Source organism: Sturnira hondurensis, unplaced genomic scaffold (assembly GCF_014824575.4).
Source record: "Sturnira hondurensis isolate 20B ecotype Veracruz unplaced genomic scaffold, ASM1482457v3 Scaffold0014854, whole genome shotgun sequence".
NCBI lineage: Eukaryota > Metazoa > Chordata > Mammalia > Chiroptera > Phyllostomidae > Sturnira > Sturnira hondurensis.
In genome coordinates this window covers 9,108,450-9,135,257 of record NW_028087485.1, presented here as the reverse complement: position 1 = coordinate 9,135,257, position 26,808 = coordinate 9,108,450, and the positions used below count along the sequence as shown (strand labels likewise).

Here is a 26,808-nt window from a genome sequence, read left to right as displayed (position 1 = left end):
TTCAGACCAGTGGTGTTCCTCTTTATCTTGCAACATGTAAAATTGCTGACATACATGCATTTTCTTTTCAAAGGAAATTTATTAAAACATTTTTTGCCACTCCCCAATTCTTATCAATCAACAGCAACTTGTCACGTCTCACATGAGATCACTCTGAATGACTTAGCAAAAAGTGTAGTTGCGTCACTATTCGGAAGAATTTCAAAGATTCCTGCTGAGTAGGAAAAAAAAATGTGAACATTATGAACCAAGAATTTCTGGATAGATTGGAATTCCAAAGGGCAAAAGTGACTGTTCATAAGCTATATAATTAGGTTCGGTCTCTTAGTAAAACATATTGAGACTCAGCTAACATTTGTTGACCCGCCATTACGCACTAGATTTTCCCCAGGATTTATATTCTTTTTCTTCCATGTGGCTACCAGCTTTTGAGGCCAAGACAATGAGTCAGGCTTTGGACTTTTAAAGTTCAACCCTGCTAGCTGGTCACTCTGAGCAAATAATTTCATTTTCCAGAAGATATTTTCTATGTTGTAAAATGAGAGAATAACAGTTACCTACCTGAGTAGTTGCAGGAATCAAGTAAGGTGATCGATCCACGGAAATCATTTAGTCGGTGTGAGGTGTATGATACTTTTCTTTCCTTCTCTACCTGTGAGCCCCATAAAATGCGTATCTAAGTAATTCCTATTTCAGCTTAGTCCTGTAAAGTCAAAGGAATTAGCTTTCTACCTGCTAAATCTCAGGATCTCAGCTTTGTAGGGCAGAGCCAAGTCTAGCTGCCTCCTCTGTCTCGTGTAGATGAAAGAGCCAGAGCTATCCAGGTGGCTCCTGTTTTGCCCGGCTGTTGACAAAGTCTTCGCCACGGTTGTGAAGGTTCTGCTCTGGAATTCATGCTGGGGTCTGGGAGAGCTCACAGGTTTTTCTTTGCCTCTAGTGTCTGACTCATTACCAATCTTTCATAGCTTGGGTACAATGTCACAAATAGGTCTGGGACTAGGGTGAGGCTAGTCAGGTGTCTAGGGCACAAAATTGAAGGAGACACTCTCAGGGACATGCAACATCTCAACACTAACAAGTTTTTCTTCTTCTCCGCTATAGCATGAAAAAGTTTGGCTTTATTTTTTAAAGTGCTCATTATACAGGCAATGGTCTTAGAGATGCAGGAGGGAAGGCTTAGAACGGGAAAGAAAACTTTGTTGGTTACTCCGGTCAATTTTTATTGAACTCCCTTGAAACACATGCTGGAATCTAATGTTCATTCTTCCCAGGTTCTTGGTGGGAGGAAGATACCCACTGAATGCTGTATCCATGTGTTAAAAGCGAGGGTACTTACTTCCCAGGTGTTTTGTTTCTTTTGTTCGCTCCTACTTCGGTTTCCAAATCTGGGGCGATGCTTCTCTAGATTAAGGTGTCCTGCCTAGCTCCAGTCCCAGATCACTTCCCCCTCTGCCTTACCAGAGCCCAGGCACTCAAAAACTCATTCCGCGGGAGCATCGCTGTGGTTGGTTGGAGCCTGCTGCAGCGGCGAGGCCCAGAGCCGAGGTCTGAGAGCACTGGGCGCTGCGAGGACACCTGGAAACCATGGCTGAAGATGCGAGCAGGGCCTTGGGGAAAGGTGAGTCTTCTCAACAGCTGTCCGTGGGCTGGAGACGCGGGGCCTTGGCCTCCAGACCAGCGCGGTGGGTGGGTGGAACTTGAAGGGTTTCTCTGCACGAAAGCCACGTGCAAAAGTCTGGTCTGGTGTTCTAGAGGCAGAGCGCGTGCGATCCTCTTGGGGTCTCAGGGTGGTGCGTGAGTCCCTCATCCCACTGGGCTAATCCACCTCTTGGTACCCGCTCTCCCCTGCAGGAAGTCACCCCCCAGGACCAGTCCCAGAGGGCCTGATCCGAATCTACAGCATGAGGTTCTGTCCTTATGCACACAGAACGCGCTTGGTCCTCCAGGCCAAAGGCATCAGGTGAGAAATGGAAGGTCAGCACCTTACAGGCCCCCCAGGGCCGGGCAGGGGGCGGGGGGTTGGGGGGTAGTGGTGGTGTTTAAAACCTGGAGTTCCCTATCCTTTTCTTCTGAGGCAAAGTCAATACGTGGTTAGTGGAGGCCAGCAGGCGGCCCTGGAATGCAGAGTAGGGTCCGTGCAGGAACCATAGGATAACTCGGAGTAAACAGAATGAGGGCCCCAGTGAGCTGGTTCCCTCCAGTAACGCGGGAGAAGGAAGGGCACAGTGCCCGCCTGAGCTGACTGCAGCCCCACCCCCCACGCCCCCTTCAAATCAACTCTGTTCTCTGTTTTCGTTGTGCTCACAGTGCATCCAACATCTTCTTATCCCTCTTTCCTCCACCCTTTCCCCCCAAATGTATGTTGTGGAGGGGTAGGTTCTTTGTCTTTTTCACTCCTGGGCTAGAGAGAGCCTGGCACATAGTAGGTGCTTAAAAATGTTTTTTGTATGAATGAACAAATCGTTCTAAACAATGAAATTGAAGGAACTGCTATCAAGAGATGTCTCAAATGTTCCAACATACCTGAGGAAACAAGCACAGATCTCCCCAGGAGGAGCTTTGCAAGACTCAATCTTGCGGATCTGGGTTTGGAAGGCAGAGCACCTCCGCTGGAATGGGGACTGCAGGGTGCAACCGGCCTCTCAGCTACGAGGAAATGTGTGGCATGTGTTACTCCGAGAGTTCTGACTCTCCTCTTGGAGAATCCATCATTAGGGGTGACTTCAGAGTTTCAGCTTTACGTCAGAGAAATGCAGAGACTAAGATAGGGACATTTTCAATAAAATTATGTAATTCTGCTTTGTTCAGGAGGCTAGATAGCATTTATTTCCAGACTCTTCCCTCTTTCTCAGTTCTAATCCGCCCTATTGCTAGTTTGCCCATTTGAAACAATAGCCTGATGGTTTGCCCATGGTGACAAACTATAAGTTTATGAATGAATATTTAGCAGTGTCCCTGGCCTCTGCCCATTAGATGGCGATCATCTCTCCCCCAGTGTGACAACCAAGAAAGTCCCCAGACATTACCATGTGCCCCTGGGGAATGGGGCAAGGTTACTCCCAGCTGAGAACCACTGCTTTAGGGTTTAAGACAATCTGCTTGACTGAGCAAAGAATAATCTCGTTTGTTTCCTTTTATACACATTTATTTATCTGACTCTCACAATGATGCCAAGAAATGAGCATATGAATCACCCCCATGTTACACTGAAGGACACTAAGCATAGAGAGGTTAAGGAATTCAGTCAAGGTCACAAGCTAGACTGTCCAGACCCCACAGTCTGATGCAGAATTTGTGCTTGTAACTACTAACATTTACCACATTCTGTTGTGACCTGTTCATAGCAGATTCGTATTTTCAAGCTTTAAAATATATGAGACTCTGTAGTATGACAGTTAAGTGTGGTGAGCTCTGAGTCAGACTCCTGGGCTCCAGTCTTGGTGCTGGTCCTACTTAGCGGTGATGCTGGGCCGGAGGTTTCATCTCCTGGAGTTGGGAATCACAAAGAGCAAATGAGACAAGGCATAGAAAACATTTAACACATCTTACTGTAGGAATGAAGACAATAATGTTATTATGTATTTTTCTTTGTAAAAGACCTAAACTTTAAAAAACATATTGCAAATTTAAATCTTANCTCTGTAGTGTGACAGTTAAGTGTGGTGAGCTCTGAGTCAGACTCCTGGGCTCCAGTCTTGGTGCTGGTCCTACTTATCGGTGATGCTGGGCCGGAGGTTTCATCTCCTGGAGTTGGGAATCACAAAGAGCAAATGAGACAAGGCATAGAAAACATTTAACACATCTTACTGTAGGAATGAAGACAATAATGTTATTATGTATTTTTCTTTGTAAAAGACCTAAACTTTAAAAAACATATTGCAAATTTAAATCTTATGAATTGATTGCTTCTGCTTTGAAGATGAGTCCACTTGTACAAACCTCTCATTTTTGTTGTATTTATTTCCCTGTGCTTTTTAAGCCATGAAGTTATCAACATTAATCTGAGAAACAAACCTGACTGGTACTATACAAAGCACCCTTTTGGCCAAATTCCAGTCCTGGAAAACAGCAAATGTCAGCTGATCTACGAATCCGTGATTGCTTGTGAGTACCTGGATGACACTTATCCCGGAAAGAAGCTATATCCATTTGACCCTTATGAGCGAGCTCGCCAAAAGATGTTATTGGAGCTATTCTATAAGGTATGCTCATTTTTTTTTTAAAAGCCACTTACACTCTTTTTTACTTTGTATTTCTTTCTCACACTTCAATTTTAAAGCCGAGCCATTGGAGAACTTGTGTTTTTTGACACTACATGTGCATTAGGAAAATAACTGGTATGCAATTATAGTAGGAGCCATCACCTCTGATATTAAAAATTAAAGGCTTCACTGATAGGTGCTTTGCCATTTGAACTAGCAGTCTCAAGGGGTATGATTATGGCATAGTTAAGACTGTGTGGCTTAAGATAGGGATATTGAAAGAGCTGAAAACTGGTGATGCTTTAAAGGGAATATTTCTAAGGTTTCTGGTACAAAAATATTGGGGTACAAAAGATGCATTAATGCATGGAAGCAGATTGCTCTTTATGCAGAGCAAGAGCACCAACAGTCCAGGAAATGTGAGGAAGAGAGAAAGAGGGGCACCTGGTGATAACCAACATATACTAAGTACTTACGATGTGCCAAGCACTGTCCTAACTACCTTATACAGGTTAACTTATGTAGCCCTTACAATTGCCCTTTAAGGTGGGTACTATTACTGTACCCATTTTTCAGATGAGAACACTGAGAGTTAGAGAGGTTAAGTGCCTCCCTGAGATTGTACAGCATGGAAGTTGTTGATCAAGTAAGAAGCACTCAAGAATCCTTTTCGAAAGCACCTTGTTTTACCAGGCTGCTATGACACCTGGATTACCGGAACTATAGAGACACCTTTCAGAGGGTGCTGGGGAGCCGAGGTGTGGTTGTCGGCCTGTTAAGCTGCAGTCACAAAGGTTCCGCTGTATTTTTAGGCAGAGCAGGAACGTGGAGTTCCCTCAGACTTCTCCACTAAGAAACCTGTGTCCTCTGATTAGATCCCACATCTGACCAAGGAGTGTCTGGTAGCACTGAGATGCGGGAAGGAATGCAGTAATCTGAAGCTAGCCCTCCGAGAAGAATTCTGCAACCTCGAAGAGGTACAGAAAGGGGCCCCTCTCCTCTTTAGATCCAATGGAAGAAGTGATATAGCGTCCCTGACCTGGTCACCCAGATACCTTCTGTTTTCACAGACTTCTTCTTTCTTCCTGACTTTGATAAGTTCAGCTACTCCTCATATGATTTTGACTTGTAGGTACTTGCTCTCTACTACCTCATTCTGGAGTTATTCTTGAAAATCTGGTAAGGGAGTCAGGGAGGGCATGTGATGAATTTCTTCCTTTATCAGAATCACCGTATACCTTAAGTGTCTCTACATGGCTTCTGTAGCTTTGGCCATTGAGGTCAAGGTCTATGTTGGTTAGGAATTGTGTTTGGCTGCTAGTAAAATGACCCATGCACTGGCTCGCAGTCAGTCCCAACAGTAAAAGGGACTTAACTGCTATCAATTTATCTTACAATGGTTTGTTGTTTCACAAAAGCCAGAGGAAGGGACAGTTCAAGTCTATTTTGGTGGCTTCTTTATGAAATTACCAGGGACTGAGACTCCTTCACTCTTTCTTCTCTGTCATCTTTAGTGCAAGATTTTCATCCTCAAAATGACAAGATAGCTGCTGGAACTGCAGCCATCACATCCAAATTCCAGGTTACAGAAAGAACAGAAATGGGGGAAAAAAATGGCAGAAGGCCATGCTCCTTTAAAGGGCTTTCCCAGAAGTTTTACCCAATGACTACTTAAATCTCATTGGCTTTTTATACTGTTTTCTGTTTCAATTTTTAAAAAATAATGAGAGTGTATTTTTCTATTACATGTGTATTTTTTTACTTTAAAAATATATTTTATTGATTATGCTATTACAGTTGTCTTATTCCCCCCCTTTATTCCCCTCCACCCTGCACACCCCCTCCCACGCTCATTCCCCCTCCTTTAGTTCATGTCCATGGGTCCTACATATAAGTTCTTTGGCTTCTACATTTTTTATACTAGTCTCACCCGCCCCCCCACCCCTGGCCCCACCATCTATTTTTTACCTACTGGTAACTCTCTATGTGATCTTCGTTTCTGTGATTCTGTTCCTGTTCTAGTTGTTTGCTTAGTTTTTTTTTTTTTTTTTAGGTGCGGTTGTTAATAGCTGTGAGTTTGTTGTCATTTTACTGTTCATATTTTTTGGTCTTCTTTTTTGTTGTTGTTAGATAAGTCCCTTTAACATTTCATATAATAAGGGCTTGGTGATGATGAACTCCTTTAACTTGACCTTATCTGGGAAGCACTTTATCTGCCCTTCTGTTCTAAATGAAAGCTTTGCTGGAGAGAGCAATCTTGGATGTAGGTCCTTGCATTTCATGGGTTGGACTACTTCTTTCCGGCCCCTTCTTGCCTGTAAGGTCTCTTTTGAGAAATCAGCTGACAGCCTTATGGGAACTCCTTTGTAGGTTAACTCCTTTTCTGCTTTTTTTAATTAAAATATTTTATTTATTTATTTATTTATAGAGAGAGGGGAAGGGAAGGAGAAAGAGTGGAAGAGAAATATCAATGTGTGGTTGCCTCTTATGCGTCTCCTACCGGGGACCTGGCCTACAACCCAGGCATGTGCCCTGACTGGGAATCAAACCAGTGACCCTTAGCTTCACAGGCCTGCGCTCAACCCACTGAGCTACAACAGCCAGGGCTCTCTAGCTGCTTTTTAAGAGTCTCTCCTTATCTTTAATCTTGGCTAACGTAATTATGATGCGCCTCGGTGTTGGGAACTGCGCTGCCTAGTTTCAGGAGCTATAAACACCCCCCAGGGCTAAGGCTGAGTGAGTGACCTTTAGACCCTAAGCCACTAAGGAGATGAAGCTTATCTCCCTGGCAGGAGCGCCACTTCTGCTCCTTTTCCGTAACTGACTCTCAATGCTTGATCAGTTAGCCAATGACGGGTAAGATTCCCCAAGGGGGGGAACCACCTAAGACAGGCATGATTGTGTAGAGGCCCCAGGGAAGGACTTGGGGGCCTATGGAGAAAGGGTGTGTTGGACCCTTGCCCCTTGGTTTTGAGGAAGCCTGAGTCCTCATTTCTCCTCTGCCTCCCCTGACTTAAGCCTGAAACAATGACTGAGGGTGGTTCAGCCCTGTGCTGGAAAGGGTGATCAGGCCTGAGAAAGGATATGTAAATCCTGTGAAGCCTGCTTTACTAAGAATGCTCTTAGTTAAATGATAAAGGTCCAAGCAGGAAATGAGTTTGTTTCCGGAAGTTTTGTAGCCTTTTAGCTGATAGACCCTGACTCAGAAGAAGCCCTACTAGTTCTTTGTATGCTATCTATCATTTGATCCTTACTGTCTGACAATGATGAATGAGCTGTACCTGTATTCCTGCACAAATTAAACCCAATAAAAGCCTGTCTAGGCAAGGGTCAAAGCGCTCCATCCCTTTTCCTCCATAGGACTCAGTAGTCCCTGTGAATTTGTCTCATGTCTCATCCATGACGCTGCGGTCACTGCGGGCTGGTGACTGCATCACCTCGGTGTGTTCCTCCTTGGGTCCAACTTCTTTGGGACTGTCTGAGCTTCCTGGATTTTCTGAAAGTCTATTTCCTTTGCCAGATTGGGGAAGTTCTCCTTCACTATGTTTTCAAATAAGCTTTCAATTTCCTGCTCTTTCTCTTCTCCTTCTGGAAGCCCTATGATTCGGATGTTGGAACATTTAAAGGTGTCCTGGAGGTTCCTAAGCCTCTCCTCATGTTTTCAAATTCTTGATTTTTCATTCTGTTCTGGTTGAATGTTTATTTTTTTCTTCTCCAAACTATTGATTTGAGTCTTGGTTTCCTTGCTGTCACTGTTGGTTCCCTATACATTTTCCTTTATTTCACTTTTCATAGCCTTCATTTTTTCCTCTAGTTTGTGACCATATTCATCCAATTCTGTGAGCATCCTGATTACCAGTATCTTGAACTGTGCATCTGATAGATTGGTTATCTCTTTGTTGCTTAGTTGAATTTTTTCTAGACCTTTGATCTGTTCTTCCATTTTTACCATTTTTTTTTGGTCTTGGCATGCCTGTTACTTAGTAAGGGGCGGAGCCTTAAGTATACGCCTAAGGGTGGGGCAACCACATGGCTGCATTGTGATGTTGTCTGTGGGGGAGGGGTCTGAGAAGAACAGTGCAGCTTTCAGCTGCCTTTCAGTCACTTCCCCCGCTACCCACAAGCAAAGTGGGCCCTTCTGGTGCTGAGTCCCAGATGGGTGGGCTTGTGTGCATTCTAGGACCCTGTGGGTCTCTCCAATGATATCTCCTGTGAGGCTGGGAGTTTCTCCTGCTGCCTCATCCTTCACAGAGTTTTCAGTGAGAAGCTTTGAGGTTTTATTTACCCTCACTGGAACCCTGGGTTGCGCAGTCTGTCTCACTCTCCAGTTTTTCCTCCCTGTTTATCTGAATGTGAATGTGGGACCACCTGGTCCTCCAGCTGTGAGTCCTGTGTGCTGGTGTCCACCCCTCCTACTGGTCTGGATGAATGTTTCTTCTTTAACATCTTGGTTGTCAGACTTACATACAGTTCGATTTTCTGTCAGTTCTGGTTGGTTTTTGTTTTTAAATTAGTCATCATTCTTTTTTTGGTTATGTGGAGAGGCACGGTGTGTCTACTTACACCTCCATCTTGGCCAGAAGTCCCTAAAGTTTTTATTTTACTTTTATTAGCACTTATTTTATGCTGAATTTACTTCCAGACCACAAGTTTTTGTTTCTTCAGTTTCTTCTGAGATAACTTTTTCTTCCGTGCAACCTCCTCTTCTGGCCTAGGAACAATCTGCTCTTTTTCTGTGAGGATCATCTCAGCGCGGCAGCGAGAGCTCCTGTGTGGGTCAATCCGCCCACAAGCTCTGTGAGTTCTGCCAGGTCTCGGGAGCTTTACCCACCTGGGTGTGCTCAACAACCAGGGAACGTACATCCCGTCAGTTCAGCATTACTCTTTGCGTTTTAAAGCACATGCAGCCAAATCGGAGCACTCTTTTGGGGCCGCTGACCCTGTGTCTGGCCCCACTGTTTAGCCTGGGCACGCTCACCATTGTAACGACGGAGTGGCACACACTGCTGCTCTCAAGTGACATCCTTCAGATGCTGGGCGGCTTTTCAGATACGCCTGGGCAGCCTCACTGGTGGTCTTAAAGTGGACACGAAGATTTGAGCCTTTAGATTTGCATGATTTTGTGGGGTTTTCTGGGTCAAGTGCACAGTGAACCATTTTTAGAGGTCACTTCAAGCCACTTACGGGAAGGACATACATGCAAGTTTTTAGTGGAAAAAAACACAACTTTTCATTCTGTATAATTTGTCATGTGTATAAACCATGAAGTTATTTATCCAGCACTTTTTACCATTGTGAATGATGCTGCAGGGAATGGTAGCTGCTTTGCATAAAGTGGTTTCCCTGTTGCAGACAATGTGTTTAGGTGGGGAGTTCCAGGAATGGAATTTCCAGATCAAAGGGCACAGACGCCTTAGAGGTCGGATCTGTGCATCCTTCCCAGAGACTTGTGCCATTCCCCCCTACCACTCCCCCCGCCCCCAGCAGTACATAAAAATGCCCTTTGCTCTATGCCCTTTTCACTATCAGCAAAATTCATTTAAACTGATAGTGACCTGTTTTGGAGAGAAAAAATGGTTTGTCATTGTTGATATAATGTGCATTTATTGGGTTGCCAGTGAAGTGGGAGGTTTACCCCAAAGTATGTTGTCTCGTAGTGTTCTTTTTGGGAAAATGGTCTGTTAGTCATCTGTCTGTCAAGGTCTTACTTGAAAAGGCCAATTGAAAAAGTTCCTTTGAAAGAATTTTGTATATATAAAGGATATTTGCCTGTTTTTAACTTTTGTTGTCTTTTGTTAGAACTTTTTACTTGGCGTATTATTTTTGTACATATGGAAATGCAACATTAAACATACTGTGCCCTAAGTCTTTCCTGTTGTGATTTCTCCCACTGTTTTTATACACAGGAAGTGCTTTCCCCCTTCAGAGATTAGGTAAATATTCATTTATCTTTTTGTCCAACATCTATCACTTTAAAGAAGTTTGCCTTGTCAAGCATTGCTCTACTAGCCCCCCACTATTTTACAAATATGTGTTGACAAAAGAATTAAGCCCATTAAAAGGATCCCAGAAATTTCAGGGTAGTCCTGTAATCCCCAAATGTCAGCAAGATGCATTATACGTCTTCCGAGGGGACGGCAGGCCCTAAGTGTTGGACGGTAGGCTGCGTATGTTCCACCAGACACTGCTTCCAACGCTTCTTTCTGGAGCAGAATGAATGTTTCTGTGCTCCGTTTGTTCCATGCCCTTGGTTTGTTTTCCAGGGAACCGGTCCACTGTCATTAGGCCTCAGCTGATACCAGTGTAGCCGGGACCTGAAATTCGGAATCTTGAGAATACCCCTTTATCCTTTATGAACTCAAAAGACTTCTGTTCTGGAGTACTCTGCTGTCGCTTTTGGATAAGGGCCTGAATTGCTGATTTTTTGGCAAGTGGAGGTTCAGCTTCTTAAGAGCTCTTTGCATCGAGGAAACCCGCTTTCTTCCTCCTCCAGCCCCGGCGGCAGCGCCCGCTGTGAGCCGCCCTGCTGTCTGTCCCTGTTAGAGGCCAGGGATTTCTTGGCAATAGTGTAAAAGACCTTGATGCCGGGCAGGGGATTATCAAAGCTGAATCAGAGTCCAGGACTGTAGCCTGAAGCTTTTTAGAACGCGTGGTTTGAGGAAGCCTGAGATGCTCTTCTCTTTATGATCTTGTCTGGGATTCTCTTCTCTTTATGATCTTTTTGCGGAGATCTGTACGATCGTACAGATTTCTTCCTCCCTGGTGCATCTCCTGGGGGTGCCACAGTCCGTGCGCCTCACCACAGATGGCCACAAGGGGGAGCCCAGCGTGCTTTTTTCCCTTCCACTTGCACCCGAGAGAGAACCTCTTTTCTGTCCCCCTGGGGGAGCCCGAGAGGCCTTTGCAGAGAATGAGGGAACCTTCCTGCCAGGTTTTCACCTTTCAGGGGGTGTGGGAAGTGTACCCTCGTCAACGCAAACAGTCCCATCTTCTTTTGCTTGCTCACTCTTTATGCCTTATCACGGCCTAAAGCAAGGGACCCCTCTTGTAGTCATTTTTCAGTTCACCGTTGAACAGAACTTTAACAAAATACATACTTTCTATTATTCCAGAACATCAAATGGTTATCCCCTGAATTAAAGATGTGCTAATACTTCAGGGAAGCCAGAGGGCTAGAAGCCAGAGCCTCGGCTGCCTCCCCAGGGATGGCCTCGTGCGGTTCGTCTGGGGCCTAGGAGGAGCAGTCTTCTCTAAGCAGGCTCTCCTGCCTTGTTTGCTGACAGCGAGGACAGCTCTGGAAGTGAGGGGTTCCATGTGAGAGAAGCTGTTCAACAGTAAGAATGGCTGACATCATTAGATGTGGTGGGTGGGGGACAGGAAGAACCTAGACTAGAATTTTTTTAAAAATATATTTTATTGATTATACCATTACAGTTGTTCTATCCCCCCCTTCAATCCCTTCCACCCGCACCCTCCCTCCCCCACCATTCTGCCCCCCTTAGTTTATAACCACGTGTCTCAAGTTCTTTGGATTCTATATTTCCCCCACTATTCTCATCCTCCCCCCTATCTATTTTCTACCTACCATCTATGCTATTTTCTGTGCCTTCTCCCCCCTTCTCCCCCTCCCACCCCCCTGTTTCTAACCCTGCATGTGTTCTTCATTTCTATGGTTCCACTCCTGATCTAGCTGTCCTCTTGGTTTGCTTTTGTTTTAGGTGTGGTTGTTAATAGCTGTGTGTTTGCTGTCCTTTCACTGTTAATATTTTTCATCTTCTTTTTCTTATATAAGTCCCTTTAGCATTTCATATAATAAGGGCTTGGTAATGATGAACTCCTTGAACTTGACCTTATCTGAGAAGCACTTTATCTGTCCTTCCATTCTAAATGAAAGTTTTGCTGGATAAAGCAATCTTGGCTGTAGGTCTTTGGATTTCATGACTTGGAATACTTCTTTCCAGCCCCTTCTTGCCTGTAAGGTCTCTTTTGAGAAATCCGCTGACAGTCTGATGGGTACTCCTTTGTAGGTGACTGTCCCCTTATCCCTTGCTGCTTCTAGGATTCTCTCCTTCATTTTGGTCTTGGCTAATGTAATTATGATGTGCCTTGGTGTGTTCCTTCTTGGGTCCAACTTCTTTGGCACTCTCTGAGCTTCCTGGATTTCCTGGAAGTCTATTTCCTTTGCCAGACTGGGGAAGTTCTCCTTTATTATTTGTTCAAATAAGTTTTCCACTCGTGGCTGTTTCTTTCCCCCTTCTGGTACCCCTATAATTCGGATGTTGGAACGTTTAAAGATGTCCTGGAGGTTCCTAAGCCTCTCCTCATTTTTTTGAATTCTCATTTCTTCATTCCTTTCTGGTGGGATGTTTTGTTCTTCCTTCTGGTCCATTCCATTGATTTGAGTCCCCGTTTCCTTTCCATCACTATTGGTTTCCTGTGCATCTCCCTTCATTTCAATTAGTTTAGCCTTCATATATTCCTCTAATTTGTGACTTTGTTCCTCTAATTTGTGACTATAATCTACCAGTTCTGTGAGCATCCTGATAAATAGTGTCCTGAATTGTGCTTCTGAGAGGCTGGCAATTTCTTGGTCGCTGAGAGTTATTGGCTCTTGGACTTTGAGTTCTTCTTGTGCCATCTTTCGGGTTGTTCGTGCCTGTTCCATAGCAGGATCAGAGCCCTAAAATGTTCACTAGAACAGGGCAACTAAGTCGCTGGGTTGTGACGTTGTATGTGGGGGCGGAGTCAAAGAGCGACAATGGCTCTCACCGGTATTGCAGGGCAACTAAGTCGCTGGGTTGTGACGCTGTATGTGGGGGCGGGGTCAAAGAGGGACTATGGCGTCCTGTCCGCCGCCTGCCGCCATGGCCCTCACCGGTGCTGCAGTTGCTGCCGTCACCTGGCCCACGCGTTTTGTCCCACTGCTCGCGAGTGTGCCACCGCCGTCAGCCCTCGCCCCCTGGGGCCTGCGTGGTCTGTCTCACTGTGCGCGAATATGGCCCCGCGGTCTGCCCCGCACCCCAGCTGGTTCTCGTCTGCCTGTGCACCTGGGTCGGGGGCCCTGTCCTGCCCGACCCTGCTCGCTGCTGGCTCCGCCCCTCTTACCGTCCCCGTTGAACGGTTAGATGTAGTCGGACTTCCGTATAATTCAATTTTCTGTCCTTTGGTTGTGTCTTTGTTTCTCCAAACCTTTGTTTTATTCAAACTTGGTTGTGGGAGAAGGCACAGTGTTTCCACCTATGCCTCCATCTTGGCGGAAGTCTAGACTAGAATTTTTAAAAAATGGCCTTCGTGCCCTGGCCCGGTAGCTCAGTTGATTAGAGTGTCATCTCCATACACCAAGGCTGTGGGTTTGATCCCGGGTCGGGGCACATGCAAGAAGCAACCAGTAGGTTCATAAACGAGTGAAACAAACAGATCTCTCTCTCTCTCTCTCCCCCCTTATTCTCTCTCTAAAATCAATCAATAAAAAAATAAAAATAAAAATGACATTGGATATTCACATACATCCAGGTAGAGCAGCAGCAGCTTCCCATTCACTTTCTGTTGACAAAACATGTTGGAAAGATGAGACATTAGAAATTAAGACTGCCGGTTTGTTTTACTTCTATCTTAAAAATGGTCAGGGGTGCTAACGGGCTGTAGGAAGGGACTAGTTTAAACTGAGAACACAGAGGAGAACTACTTGAGTAATGTTGCCTGAAGACGTTCTTACCAATGGAATAAAACAGGAAGGAGAGAATTTTGGCAAGCTCTCTCACCAGGAGGCTGTTGGCGTGTCTCACCTCCCCGGTCAGTGAGGTGCTCTTGATTCAGAGAGGGTGAGAAAGGGCAGCAGTGAGGCAGAACCCCGCACTGGGTGGCTGAGCTGGGCCAGTCCTCGGCTGGAGAGCAGGAGAGGCTTTATTCTATCACTTAAATTTAAAGAACAGCGAAGAATTCACAAGAGACTTGAGGAAGCTTCTGTGATTAGAGTCTTCATACATCCATGTCTGTGAAGCTGACTGACACCAGGATCATCGCCCCTGGTCTAAAAATGAGAATGGTGTTTTTGTCTTAGCTCTGGCAGGGGGTCCCTTTACCTCCTGGGGACTGAGTTCCCTCCCTTGAAAGTGAGAGTCTCTTGTGCTTCCACGTGAGAGACGAGCATCAGCTCTCCAGTGTCTTTTCCCCTCCACTTGGGCAGCCAGGAAACTCAAGCCAAATTCAAAGCTGCAGGAACCCTGCGGGACTCCTGGCTTGATATCTCAATACTGTTTTCCTTCCTTGGCAATAGTGCAAATGGCAGTCCAAGGCAAGGTTTTGACCTTCTGTTCTTTTATGTTCCCAGATCTTAGCATCTTATTATTTTTCACACTTAATATTTTATTGTATACTTTTTTTACACTGTCCCTCTGACCTTCTGTGTGAGGAGCATGGCATTAAAAGACGGTAAAATGGATGTCTGGGGGTGGGTCACCCCGGACGAGTTCCAGAGGCCTTTGTGGTGTGATGCGCTCTGATTTTAAGGGGAAAAGGTTATTTCGCACATTGGGAAGCTGCCAGGTTTGCCTGGAAGGGAGCTCTCCTGCTGAGGGTCCCAGGACTTCAGTGAACCCTGAGGAGGCCTGGCCAGTGTGTTCTCCTACAACGCTGGGCTGCGTCGGCAAAGGAGCTGGTGCGCTGTGCTTGTTTACAGGAAGGTAATGTTCTGTTGGGAGTTTGAGACTTGCCTGGGGAGAAATGCCTGTCTGGGGCAGGGTTCAAGAACTTGCAGCTGAATCCAGAACTCTAAGGATTCGGATGTGAGTGGTCCCAAGTCACACCTGCACTTAAGAACAGTGCCAGGGAATGTGTGTATGCATTTGGGAGGTGGGGTAGATGCTAGCGGAAGAGAATCAGTGCCTCTTTCATTTTATCCATGTGCTTATTTTGGCTTTTTATTGTACAAAGTACCTTGATAGGGCTTAAATTACTTTATGAGTGCTTATGTACAAATTGATCATATCTATAAGATCATAAATATTTTAAAGGCATACTCCTACTTCGAGTAGATGAAAACCTTTGAAAACATGTACTAAATAATACACATCAATTACTAAGCAGTTATTCATTTTCAAAATGGCTTATTACTTTACCAAGGGGTCCATCATGGGTCCCATTAAATATCTACGTGTGACTTGTTTTGACAAGGATTTTCCTGGAAGCACAGGGGTCCTCTGCTCTGGAAAGCAGAAGAGTTATACGAAACTCCAGAGTCAATCCCTGTAGATTTGGTTCTGATTTCTGCCGTGAAAGTCAGTAATAAGCTGGGGGTGTACATTTCAAAGACAGTGATGAAAGTTTGGGTAGTTATTACTTTTATTCCTGAATGTAAAGAAGGCTTGGGCCTTTCTGGAATCCTTTGTTCCTTTACCCTGTAGGTCAGATCTTGTTCATGGCTGAAAATAGCCTCTGTTTGGAGTTGTTATTGGCCAGATGCTGGTGTTTTTGGACCATCCTATTAGTTTCTTTGAACAAAGTGATGCTACCCTACATTTTTTTAGACTTTCAGGACGCCAGTCAGGGGAACTTGTCTGTGCTATCCTGGGAGATAATGAAGACTTCGACTTTAGGGCACAAGATTGGCTTTTCCTCTGAGAAGGACAGTGGGATCCCATTGATCCTTTGTATCAGGGGTGGGTTTACTTTCTGTAGATGTAACCTCCTGAGATTCCAGTGCTTTGTTATCACAAGAGCTCACGCTTATTCATGCATGAGGTTCATTCACTGAAGTGACCACCATTCTGCAGATGGGAAAACTGAGACTTGAAGGAAGAGGTACCTAAGTTGCCTTGGGTTCCATGTTGAATTGGAGGTAGAGCCCAGCACAGGACCAGGTCTGCTGGCTCCAGAACTTGCCTTCTTAACTACAGACCTAGTCTATGTCGCAGAGTCAACAGCTGGCCTAGAGTAGGAAGCATCAGCCTGACTGGTAAAGAGAGGAATTTGAAAACCTGGATTAAGGATATAGGAATCTAGATCTACAACTTCAGGGAAGTATTTAGTTGATTTTGAGTTAAATGAGTCAAAGAGAGTCATCTGATTAACTTGAGTAGGTAATTGACACCATACCTTTCTCTTTGGGAAGAATTGGCCCAACCATAATTGCTGCTAAGCACTTTTGCTTTTTAAGTTTTCAAGAGTTTTTTTTTTTCCCTTTGGTTGTCTGTCTATTAAGAGTTTGTTTTCTGTCTGGGTAGATCTGTCCCAGGTGAGAATGAGAAATTTTATTTTAATGATAGTGTTGAGCCCTGGCTGGGCAGCTTCGTTGGTTGCGGAGCATCATCCCATACACCAAAAGGTTGTGAGTTTGATTCCCGGTCAGGGCACATATGTAGGTTGTGGATTCGATCCCTGGTTTGGGTGTGCACAGGCAGCAACTGATGGATGCTTCTCTCGTACTTCAGTGCTTCTCTCTCTCTCTCTCAAATCAGTATAAAAATATATATCCTTGGGTGAGGATTGAAAAAAGATGGATAATGTTGAGTGGCCAACACATGTGAAGGTGAAAGAGCTCAAATAAAAAAGAAAATGTGATAGAAAGACAATGTTGGGATTAGAGGGAGTCCATTAAATACTTTGCTCTTTCCTGCCTTTGTTTTTAATGGTCTAGGCAAAAGAGGGAGGCACCTGGAGACTACTTCGTCCCCTTCATTACAGATAAGGCGGGTCCTGGAGAATGGGGGTCGCAACTGTAAGGAGTAGAGGTCCCACTGTGGCCCTCCTCTGTCCCAGTAATGGGCAGCGCTGGCCTGAGCCGGGGCCTCCCCTCTCCAGGGGCAAAGCTGCTCCACGGAGAGCTCAGCACCCGGAGGACCCTGGTCCCGGCTAAGAGGGAGGGGCGGGCTTCCTCTGCCTGGGGCGCCCTCCCACATTCTCTGCTCGGGGGACCCACACCTTCCCTCCCTTGTTCAGAGGGGGGCGGGGACTGAGTGTGGCCAGGAGTGCTACCCTACAGGGAGTGGAGGAAACCCCAGGAAAGGGAGGCAAACACGTAACAAATCGGAAGGAGAATCAAAGCCTAAGTTCTTCTCCCTTCGTGGGAACTACGGGAGATATTTGACATTTGTGTTTAGGGTCTGTGACTGTCCAGCAGGCCAGTAAATTAACTTGCTTTTGCTCTGTTTCAACTTTTAGATTCTTAGCTATCAGAACACCGTCTTCTTTGGTGGACCCTGTATTTCCATGATTGATTACCTCTTTTGGCCCTGGTTTGAGCGACTGGATGTATATGGAATAGCGGAGTAAGACATTCATTCAACCTTGTGGTCACGGGTTCCTGGGGGCGGACTGGGTGACAGTGGTCGAAACGGTCCGTGTGCCATTCCTCATCTTTTGGGCGTGTTTCATGATGCCTGTGAAATGAAATCGGGTTTTAAACTGTTTCCTTGTTCAAAATGCATCTGTGCTCTTCCGCCACTGTCTGTGGACCCAAACTTCCCCCACATTTCTGCTAGTGAGACACTGTGTCCAAAAGCCTCCCGTAGAGCTCCAGAGTCGCTGTCCTGGGCAGCCCATCCAGACTCAGGCCAGTGGTGAAAGCAGTTGGGAAGTCCCAGTCGCAGGGTTTTGGTGACTTGTCTCGGCTCCCTCAGTGGCCACGCACCTGGACCTCCTGAGGCCCCCAGTGGACACCATACATGTTACTCACATCTTAGTGCTGAGGAATCTTCCCCGATAGGAATATTTTTTTTCCAATAAATTAGTTTACAAGCAACAGGTGCTTGATGTTAAAACAAACAAATGAAATGGCTGCCATGGAAGTGTAGGGATATTTCAAGTAGAAGAAATTGCCTGGGAGACTCCGGGAGGCTGTGCAGGGGCCCTGGGCAGGACACATACTTTGTTGTCACGATGCTGAGAGGACAAGAGCTGGCACCTGCTCCAATGCCAGCCAGCTGCCTGGTGGGTGCTGCAAAGTTCTGGCGTTTGGGAACCTGGTCCTGCCCAGCCAGAGCTGCACCTGTGCCCTTAAAATGTATGGGCTCCACTCGGCTCAGGAGTCCTCTGCACTCCCCGCTGTGACTATCTCGGAGGGGAGATCCGATTTAACGTATTTAGATATTTTAAACTCTGCCTCAACATAAACATCATGATGAGCCGCCTCCTCTGGGGACAGAGCACTGAGCCCCAGCCCGGGAGGGGGCCCTCCCCTCTGCTCTCAGACCCCCACTCACCGGCTGCGTAGCTTGAACAAGTCGAGTGACATATTCTAGACCTAGATTTCCTGATCTGTCTTTGAAATAATGCCTCATCATCTCCATTATTTCAAAGTTTGATGATTGTTTTACTCATTTAAAAAAGTTTGGAAATGACTAGTTTTTGTTTTTTACAAACCCCTTAAAGCAAAATCTGAGAACGACAGAAGAATCTCTCTCTCAGAGGGCTGTCGTGTAGTTGGTAGACAGCGGGGATAGGCGCCTTAGTGCCCCAGAATAAGCAGCCCGAAAGTATTTTAACCGTATTGTCAAGATCAACCGTGACTCATACAGTTCAAAAGCACACACAGGTATTCCAAAAATAAGATTTCTCTTTAGTAATGACCATACTCAGTTGATAAGAAGGTAACTAGGAGAACTTTATCGTCCTAAGAAACCCATTGTTTGTGTCTTGTAAATCTGAAAAGTGGGGCCATGCCATTCCCCCCCCCCCCCACCTTCCTCCTCGGGTGAGCTAACGCTTCTTTCCTGCCCTGCAGCTGCGTGAACCACACCCCCGCGCTTCGGCTCTGGATAGCGGCTATGAAGCGGGACCCTGCCGTGTGCGCCCTTCTCATAGACAAGAATGTTTTCCTGGGCTTCTTGAATCTCTATTTTCAGAACCACCCCGAGGCCTTTGACTATGGGCTCAGTTGCTGAGCCTTACACCCAGAACTCTCAGCCGTGCTGTGATTCTGCATCAGGAATTGTTTGGGCGGGTCAACTAGTTTTTGTTCATTTTCTTTGAAGTTCCCAATAAACAAGGAGACAGAAATGGCATTCTTTCTGATAATCATTTGTATGACTCCTCTAGCCCACAGGTTCTAAGGATTGTTTAGAAATCTAGTGCCCAGTGCTCACGTCTGAGCGCACAGTATGGGAGCTCCCGTGCTGCCTGGCTGCTTGGCCTTTGGCCCAGTTTGACCTCCAGATTACTGATGCTGGTGTTGAGGTCAAAGGCCCACCCATCATTGACATTTGCCACTATAGACTGGCATCCTCCACAACTTCCCTGGTAGGAGGGAAACTAGAGAGGAAAAGGAAGAAGAAAACACTCCAAGTTCACATTCTCTCTGCTTGGCAAATGAAAGCTTCAGTCCGCGTGAGTGTGCATGAATGTCCTTCTCACTCAGACTTTGGCTGTGGGCCTGGCGGACACCAAGGGTCTCATGACAAAGAATTCCAAAGCAGGAAACGAAACGCCCGTTCTCACCCTGGACAATGATGTCAGAATTTTACCGGTGCTGTTGGAACTCAGGATGGCTCACAAAATGTTCTATAGTTGACATCCTGCCTTAAAAAACACACATGTCCCAAACCCAGTCACGGGCAAAGGCCACTCCGTTGGATGTGCGTCACACACTCTTTCAGTTCATCACTGCGAGTGCCTCTGGTTGCCCGTGGTTTGCCAAGCCATGGGACATCTGTGTGACAGAGATGGTAACGATGACCAAGACACAGGAGCCCCTGCTCTCTCCACTCACTGTGGTTGCAGTGTTAGACCTAGTGTTTTGGAGTTGCTTGTCTTGCTGTGAGAACGCTTGTTTCAGCTGCCTATGACCCTCTGCTGCCTCCGACCCTGGAAGGGGTCAAAGGGCCCAGAAGAAAGGCCTGGTGTGCCGGCAGGTGCCCCAGGAGTGGGACGGGCTTCTCCAAAGCCATTTTGTCTCAGAGTCTAGGGATAAGCCTGTGACCCTTCTGGCCTTGTTCTGCCTAATCTCTTCCCAGCCCCGAGCCAGGCTGAGAGACCAGGCAGCAACAGGAGTGATGTCTTTAATTGTCGGTGTCTGCGGAGTAGCCGTCTGCTGCTCCCACCTCTGACTCAGCCCAAACCAGCCCCGTTTCTCCCCGAGTCTCAGCCTGGCCCAGCCATCTGCTGCTCTGCGTGGGTTTTGACTCATGTAGTTAGTTACCAGGGTGACTCTGTGCCAGTTGGACAGAAGCAAGCCTGCTTGGTCAGGTGGCCTGGTCTGCTGTAGCAGGCGCTGCGTGACAAGGGCCATGACAGGGGCCGAGGAGTCTGCGGTGCCATCTGCTCGGGATGGGGCATCCTGTTGCCATGGCGCCCAGGCCAATGCGGAGTGAGGTCAGTGTGTCACACCTCCCTGGGATCGCTGCCTGGCTGCCGCGGCCTCTCCTAGGACAAGGGGGCCGATCAGTCCTTGCAGGTATAAATCCTGTGTGCTGGCGAGCGTTGAGCGTGGGGCCAAAATCGCTATCCGCACAGCAGGTGATGGCATGTCTCTGATGGCCAAAACCAAAGGCGCTTTCTTCTGGGGCCCCACACGGTAATTGAGGAAGCTTGAAGAGCCAGGACATACAGCATGGGGGGAAGTGCTTGCGGGCGAGGCTGCAGGCCGGCCGCCCACAGCCCAGTTCGGGGTTTGAGTGCCTTCCCAACAGCTGTGCTCTCGGCATTTTGCCAGGGTCACCTGCACTGCCTTCCGCCCTCCGCCTTCTCTTTCTCATTTTTTTCAATGCCACCCACAGACAAACCCGGGCTGTCAGTCTCTGGGTGAATCTAGGATTTAGCCTGGAGAAAAGAGGAAATTGGATAGTGCTCCATGCGGAGCTTTTGAAAATACTACTTCTTTTATTGGGGGCTGGAGGTGGGGGCGGCAGCAATAATGTATCAGGGGGATAAAAATACAGTGAAAAAGAATAGGAGGTATTTCATCAGCTCATGTCTCAGAGAGAAGCACTTTAATAATTGATGTATATCTTATAAAAGCGTGTTAAATTTAAGGAATTGAGGTTCAACCAAGGATAGCACTGGAAGGCGCCTCGTTGTCGTAGATGACACGGACACCTGCGTCCATGAGCACAGGAGGCTGTGGGAGCTCCCNTGTTTTCTGCAGCAGTTTTTGGCATCCCTCGGTGGGCCAAGTATTGCCCCCCCTCGGACCCTTTGTTCGGTAACAGTGGGGGTGGCGTGAAGGTGGCCTGGACAGGTGGCAGGGGTGGTGGTTGGTGGTGAGGAGGAGGAGATGGTACTAAATGTTACCTGAAATTCCTTTTAGCTCTGAATTTCCCTGATCTCAGGCAACAGAGTGGCTGTGAGTGTTAGAGTGGATTAATGCTAAATCATCAGGTATAAGCTCGATCGGTCCCTTCAGGTCTGCATTTGTGAATGCAGCATTCTTCAGGCTCCCATTCGTGAATCCCTGGAAGGCTGGACATTTGGTCTTTTCAAACCCTTTTCTCCCATCTGGCTTACCGGAGCTCTGGAAGCTTTGCAAATGCTGTTTCCTCCACTCTCTAACCTTCTTCATCAGAAGAGCCTTTGGGATTTTTTTTTCAACCAGCTTTTTCTCTTGCCAAATTCAGACCAAAATTCTTTGTGTAGAGGTGGTGTACCCAGTAAACAAGAGCAAGGCTGTGCACTCCGACGTACCAGGTTCAAATTCTAGCTGTGCCACTCAATTGTGTAAGTTGCTTAACCAAGCTAAGCCTCAGTTTTTTTAATCTATAAAATGGGATCACTGAGTGACTATTTTAGAGGGTTGTTGAGAAATGATGGGATTATCCAGGTAAGGGTTTCTCGTCTGCCAGGAAAATGCTCAGTTTCCATCATAGGGCAACTCTATGACCGTCACAAGACTTCCGAAAATGATCAGACTTGAACTCTTCCCATTCTCCCATCACTTGGGAACAAAATGTACTACATTATACTTAGGTTGATTCATGGTTTGGAGTTGTTTTCTGGTTGCTTCATGTGCTGAGATTTCATCTCAAATGACCCCTGGGGAGCCTCTTCCAGCAGCACAGGACCGGGGGACTGGGAAGAGAGGAGGATGGGTGTCACTTAGCAGGAGCGGCCTTTGCAGAACCTGGAATATTTGGGTTATGCTCAGGGGTTTAGAAAAACACTCAAAAGGTTTGTGTGTGTGTTTCTGTGCATTTCTGCCACTCGGAGAAGGTGCCAGGAGGCATAATGGGGAACTCTGTAAATAGTAAGAGCAGGAGGTATTTTTAAAATTCCACCCTAAACTAAGTGGTACTTGGCAATTCATGACTAGGAGCTCCCTCAAGGCAGGAATAGTGTCTCCCTTGAACTTTGTTTTCCTAGCACCTGACACAGTGCCTAGCACATAGCAGCCGCTCAGTAAGTGTTTTGAAAATAAGCAAAGACAGGACTGGATGAGTGACAGAATGAATGGACATACAGGTGACTCAGAAGCCTGGACCCCTTCCAGGTAGCCATTGTGAGGTGGCTGTCACAGCTCTTTACCCACTGCTGTCCAGAAGCACCCATGTCTCCTGAGAAGTGATGTCCTTCCTACCTGGTACCCTCGCTCTGGCTGTACACTTTCTGGACTCTGAGTCTCACTGGTCTCTGCACGGCTTTGTCACGGGAGAGGCTAGTGGGCAGAAACTCCCCCGTGGACCTCCATTCTGCGTGGGCACGTGGAGACGGGGCCGAGACCTACTCTTGTCCCTCCCTCTGCATCGTTAAACACCCACGCTGAGCAAGCCTGCTGCTTGACGCCTTGTCTTGCTCTGGGTTAGCGGAGCTGCAGCAGCTTCCCTGCTTAGCAGGGTTGTAAAGGCTGCAAGGAGGAAACAAATGTGTGCAGAGGGTTTCTCAAGAATAGTTCCAGACGAGGCTGCGTGTATCAGGGGAATGAACACCACCAACCTCCAAGGCCCTGAATCTGGCTCTGATTCAACTTCTGCTATCGACTCTCTGGGGTAGGGGTATGTATGGGCTGACTCATGTCCTTCGCTGGGAGATATCAGGGCTGGCCTGCCAGTTTAATTCCTGGGGGGGCTGACTCAGCACTAACCATGCCTTCTGGCTGAGAACCAAGGCTGCTGTCAGCCTTTTGGGGTCCAACCACTGTCTCAAGAGACCTTGGGTCTAGCATAGCAAGTTCACTCTGCAGGAATAAGTGTGCAATGAGGCCGTGGGGGCTGGGTGAGTCATCTCTGGCCAGCTGGGAAGACAGGCCCAAGGGTGGCTTGTGAGAAATGGCAGGAAGTGAGTCTTTAATTTCTATTTCTATATTACATAGTTACCCTCAGAGAACCTAAAATATCACTGATTGGTGGGCTTTAAAGAAACCCATGGGATCCTATCCACCCTTGCCCAACAAATCTCACCTTGCACTTTTAAGACCTATTTTCCTGTCAAGAAAAGTAGAAATACAAAACTTTGAACATTTTTGAGGTTTATGCAGTTGCACCTTCTTAGGAGATCATTTGTTGACAGTTTTATTTCCTGCTTTCTCCGTGGGGCTTGGAGGAACATCGGCCATGGAAAAATGGGTCTCACCTATACTTGCGTTTCAGCTCCTCCCACACTGTGTAGGAGGCAACAAACTGATCCTGGGCTCCGGGGAATGGGACGCGCGACTGGGGACAGAACACTAACTCCGTTGAGTGGGTATTCTTTGGGGAGGTTCTTTGCCTTTTCCCACATTTAAGGGAGCTGATGCTGTTAAAACTGAACCCCACAGCTGATGTGGCTTCCACTCAGCCCATGCCACTCGGGGTCCCGAGCCACACCGTTTCACCTTTGGTCAGCATCGCCCTTCATTGTTCTCGGACGTATATTGTGGCCACTGGTCTGCTTTTCCCAATAGACCCTGATGCCTGGGGACACAGCCCTTGTCTCCTTACTCCTGTTCCTTGCATAGTGCCCGACCCAGGGTGGGACACAAGCCACATTTGGTTAAATACAGGCTTTCCCTCTGGTGTCATGAGGATGGACTAAATCCCAGGCAAGTTTATTTTTATGGTCAGGTGCTTGGCCGTGAGTCGGTAGACAGTATGCTGTTGACACAGTGGGTACCAGTTATCAGGAGAGGAACGATCACTCTGAACAGGCTTGATGTTCACTGCAGCGTTGATTACTATAGCAAACAAAAGCGAGAGTGGGTGGGACGTTTAAGTGTTCCTCTGTAGATGAGGCTGGGTGAACTAGGGGACATCCATCCGTACATACAGAGATAGTAAGCAGCTATTTGAAAGAATATGGTACAATCAAGTGTTCAAAAAAATCCAAGGAAAGTTGGATGGTGCGATGCAATGTATGGAAACAAGAACAAAAGCAATGTGTCCACACATGTGATACATCACAGAAAAATTTAGGACATACAGATAAGAAACTTCACACTGGTGATTGCTGGGAAATGGACTGAGAAGTCAGGAGCGGGGGCTCTTACCTGTTACTTATTTTTCTGCCAGTGGTCAAAAAATTTTAATCATGACTATTGTTTTTATTTTAAAAATAGTTAGGAAAACAAACTATCTTTGGACAGCAATGAGAAAAATTACCTCTAAAAGATGCCCCTCCCGGGAGGTAGAGCGGGTCAAGGCAGAGGAGGGCGAAGAGGGTGGGGACGAGGCAAGTTCAAGGAGTTGAAGGCGCACACTCCCGTCACTGTGTGGTTCTTGGCTGTCTCTGCTGGAGGTCTGCTGGCCAAACTAAACAGCCTTCCAGCTCTGTCCCATGAGGTGGAGACAGGATGGGGCATGAGAATGTTCTCAGTCACATCCTGCAGAGTGACATCAGTTAGGACTTCTGGGACATTCACTGGCTGCTGCCACAGCTGCCACCAACCCCTCTGGAAGCCAGCTACAGACCCCCATGCCATGTAACAGGGCCGAGCACATAGTCCAGGGCTTCCTAGTTTTGGGTGAATCAAGTTGCTCTCTTACTCAAAGATCACCAATAGCTAGTTCACCATCGTATTAAGTCTGCATTTTATTATGAAATAACTTAATGTATCAAGTTCAAATTTACCTTGGTGTTCAAGGCTGTGGGCAGTCTCACTCAACATTTTTCAAACTAATTTGCTGTGATTTCTCACAGTACATAGCAGCACACTCTTCAGCACCATCTGGGTTTGAAGCCTGGCTTTGTTACCAGGGCATGACTCTGGAGAAGTCACTTCACCCTTCAGTGCCTCAGTTTCCTCATCTAGAAAATAACAGCCCTCACATCACAGGGTCGACATAAGAATTAAATGACTTTTTGAAAAGGCATGTGGAAGTGTGCCTGGCACACAGTAGATGCTACTTCAGTGCTGCCTAAACGGTAGGCTTCCCCACCCTCACTCCACGGTTCGGGCTGGAAAGCTTTTCCTGACCAGTGTTGCCCATCTTTCCGAAGCTGCACTGGGCAGTGCCCTACCTTGAGGGCTGCCCTAATCCCTCCAGGTTGTCATTGGTTCTTGAACTTTCAGAATCACCGGGGGAACTTGGCAAGGTGCAGATTCTTGAGCCTGACCCCTACCTCCCACCAAAGTCTGCGGCATGGGTTCAGGTGATAACCCGCACCAGGTGGTGACCAGGGTTAGTCGAGGCCACACGTGGAGAGGCAGCCCTGACTGGGCTTCCTGAACTCTGACCCCACCAGCAGCACACCTCCAACTCTCCTGCAGCACTTTCCACAGGTGAGCATTTGGGGGCGGCTTTATTGTCCTTCCCAGGGCACAGGCTTGATCCTATTTATTTTCCTGTCTCCCGCAATGCCTCATGCACGTTAGGCTCCCAGTAAGTGCTTGTAGACTATTAATGACCTGCTAGAAGGAAGTGCCCGCCAGCTTCCCCCCCCCATCCTCTCTGCTCCTCTTATCAGTGTAGTGAGTGTGGGGGTACGTGTGGGAAGTTGTGCCCTAGCTGATGCCACTGGGGTGGCAAATCCCAGGTAGCCTCATTGGCTGCTCCCAGATCTCTCTTCCCATAGCTCTGTGGGGAAGGCAGACCTTGAGTTTTCTTTCACACTCTATCTGGAAAGGACATAAAAAGCCATCCTCAGCTAGGAGCGTCATCATTACTAGCGGGAGCTTTAGAAATTAAGCCTTACCTGGGCACCATGTAGGTTCAAGGTGGGGTGTGGGCATCTGACCAAACTGTCCAGGTGTTTCTGATGACAACTTAATTATGAACCAAAGTGCCGGTCCCAGGTTCTCAACCTGCGCTGTGCTTCAGCAGGGCACAGGAGGGGCTGGGGCTTTGGAGGGTGTGGGGCCCGCCCCAGCCTAACAAACCTCTGGGCCTAGGGCCAACCCCGCTCATTTTAGCCTCGTGAGGAGGCTCAGCAAAACGCATCCTGGGAGCAGCCAGCACAGTAAGTGAGCAGATGCTGGGCAAAGCCAAGAATCCTGGAGAAGGGAAGGAGGAGAACCACGGGACTGTCCTTAGTGGGCAGGCTGACGTGTCCCAAAGGGCCAAAACTCTTGCACCCAAGAAAACCTCTCTCCTTGAAAACCAAAAGCGTCGTGGTATTTCCGGCTCCTGCATTTCTCTGCACACCTCCAGCTCTGTCAAGTAAGGTCTCGGGCTGGACTCTACCCTGCAGTGCCCTTCCGAGGCCCTTTCTGGAACTCTGCAGGCTTCCTCAAAGATGGGCTAGAAATGTTCTATTTTGCTAACTTAAA

The 26,808-nt window shown here is 47.1% G+C and overlaps 1 protein-coding gene across 1 annotated transcript; it reads left to right on the top strand.

Annotated features, from left to right (window-relative positions):
- Positions 1–1,499: 1,499 nt before the first annotated feature.
- GSTO2 (glutathione S-transferase omega 2) lies at positions 1,500–21,015 on the top strand. Its single transcript, XM_037063986.1, has 6 exons — positions 1,500–1,618; positions 1,852–1,960; positions 3,980–4,202; positions 5,078–5,179; positions 17,361–17,467; positions 18,922–21,015. Exons 1-6 carry the CDS (start codon positions 1,585–1,587, stop codon positions 19,079–19,081), a joined length of 735 nt encoding a protein of 244 aa, XP_036919881.1. The 5' UTR covers positions 1,500–1,584; the 3' UTR covers positions 19,082–21,015.
- The last annotated feature ends 5,793 nt before the right edge of the window (positions 21,016–26,808 follow it).

What these genes read in the sequence shown, in the direction of transcription:
- GSTO2 (XM_037063986.1), top strand. Translation starts at nt 1,585, where the DNA reads ATGGCTGAAGATGCGAGCAGGGCCTTGGGGAAAG. An exon ending in TATTGGAGCTATTCTATAAG is followed by an intron (nt 4,203 to 5,077) that starts GTATGCTCATTT and finishes TCCTCTGATTAG; the next exon opens with ATCCCACATCTGACCAAGGA. An exon ending in GATGTATATGGAATAGCGGA is followed by an intron (nt 17,468 to 18,921) that starts GTAAGACATTCA and finishes CCTGCCCTGCAG; the next exon opens with CTGCGTGAACCACACCCCCG.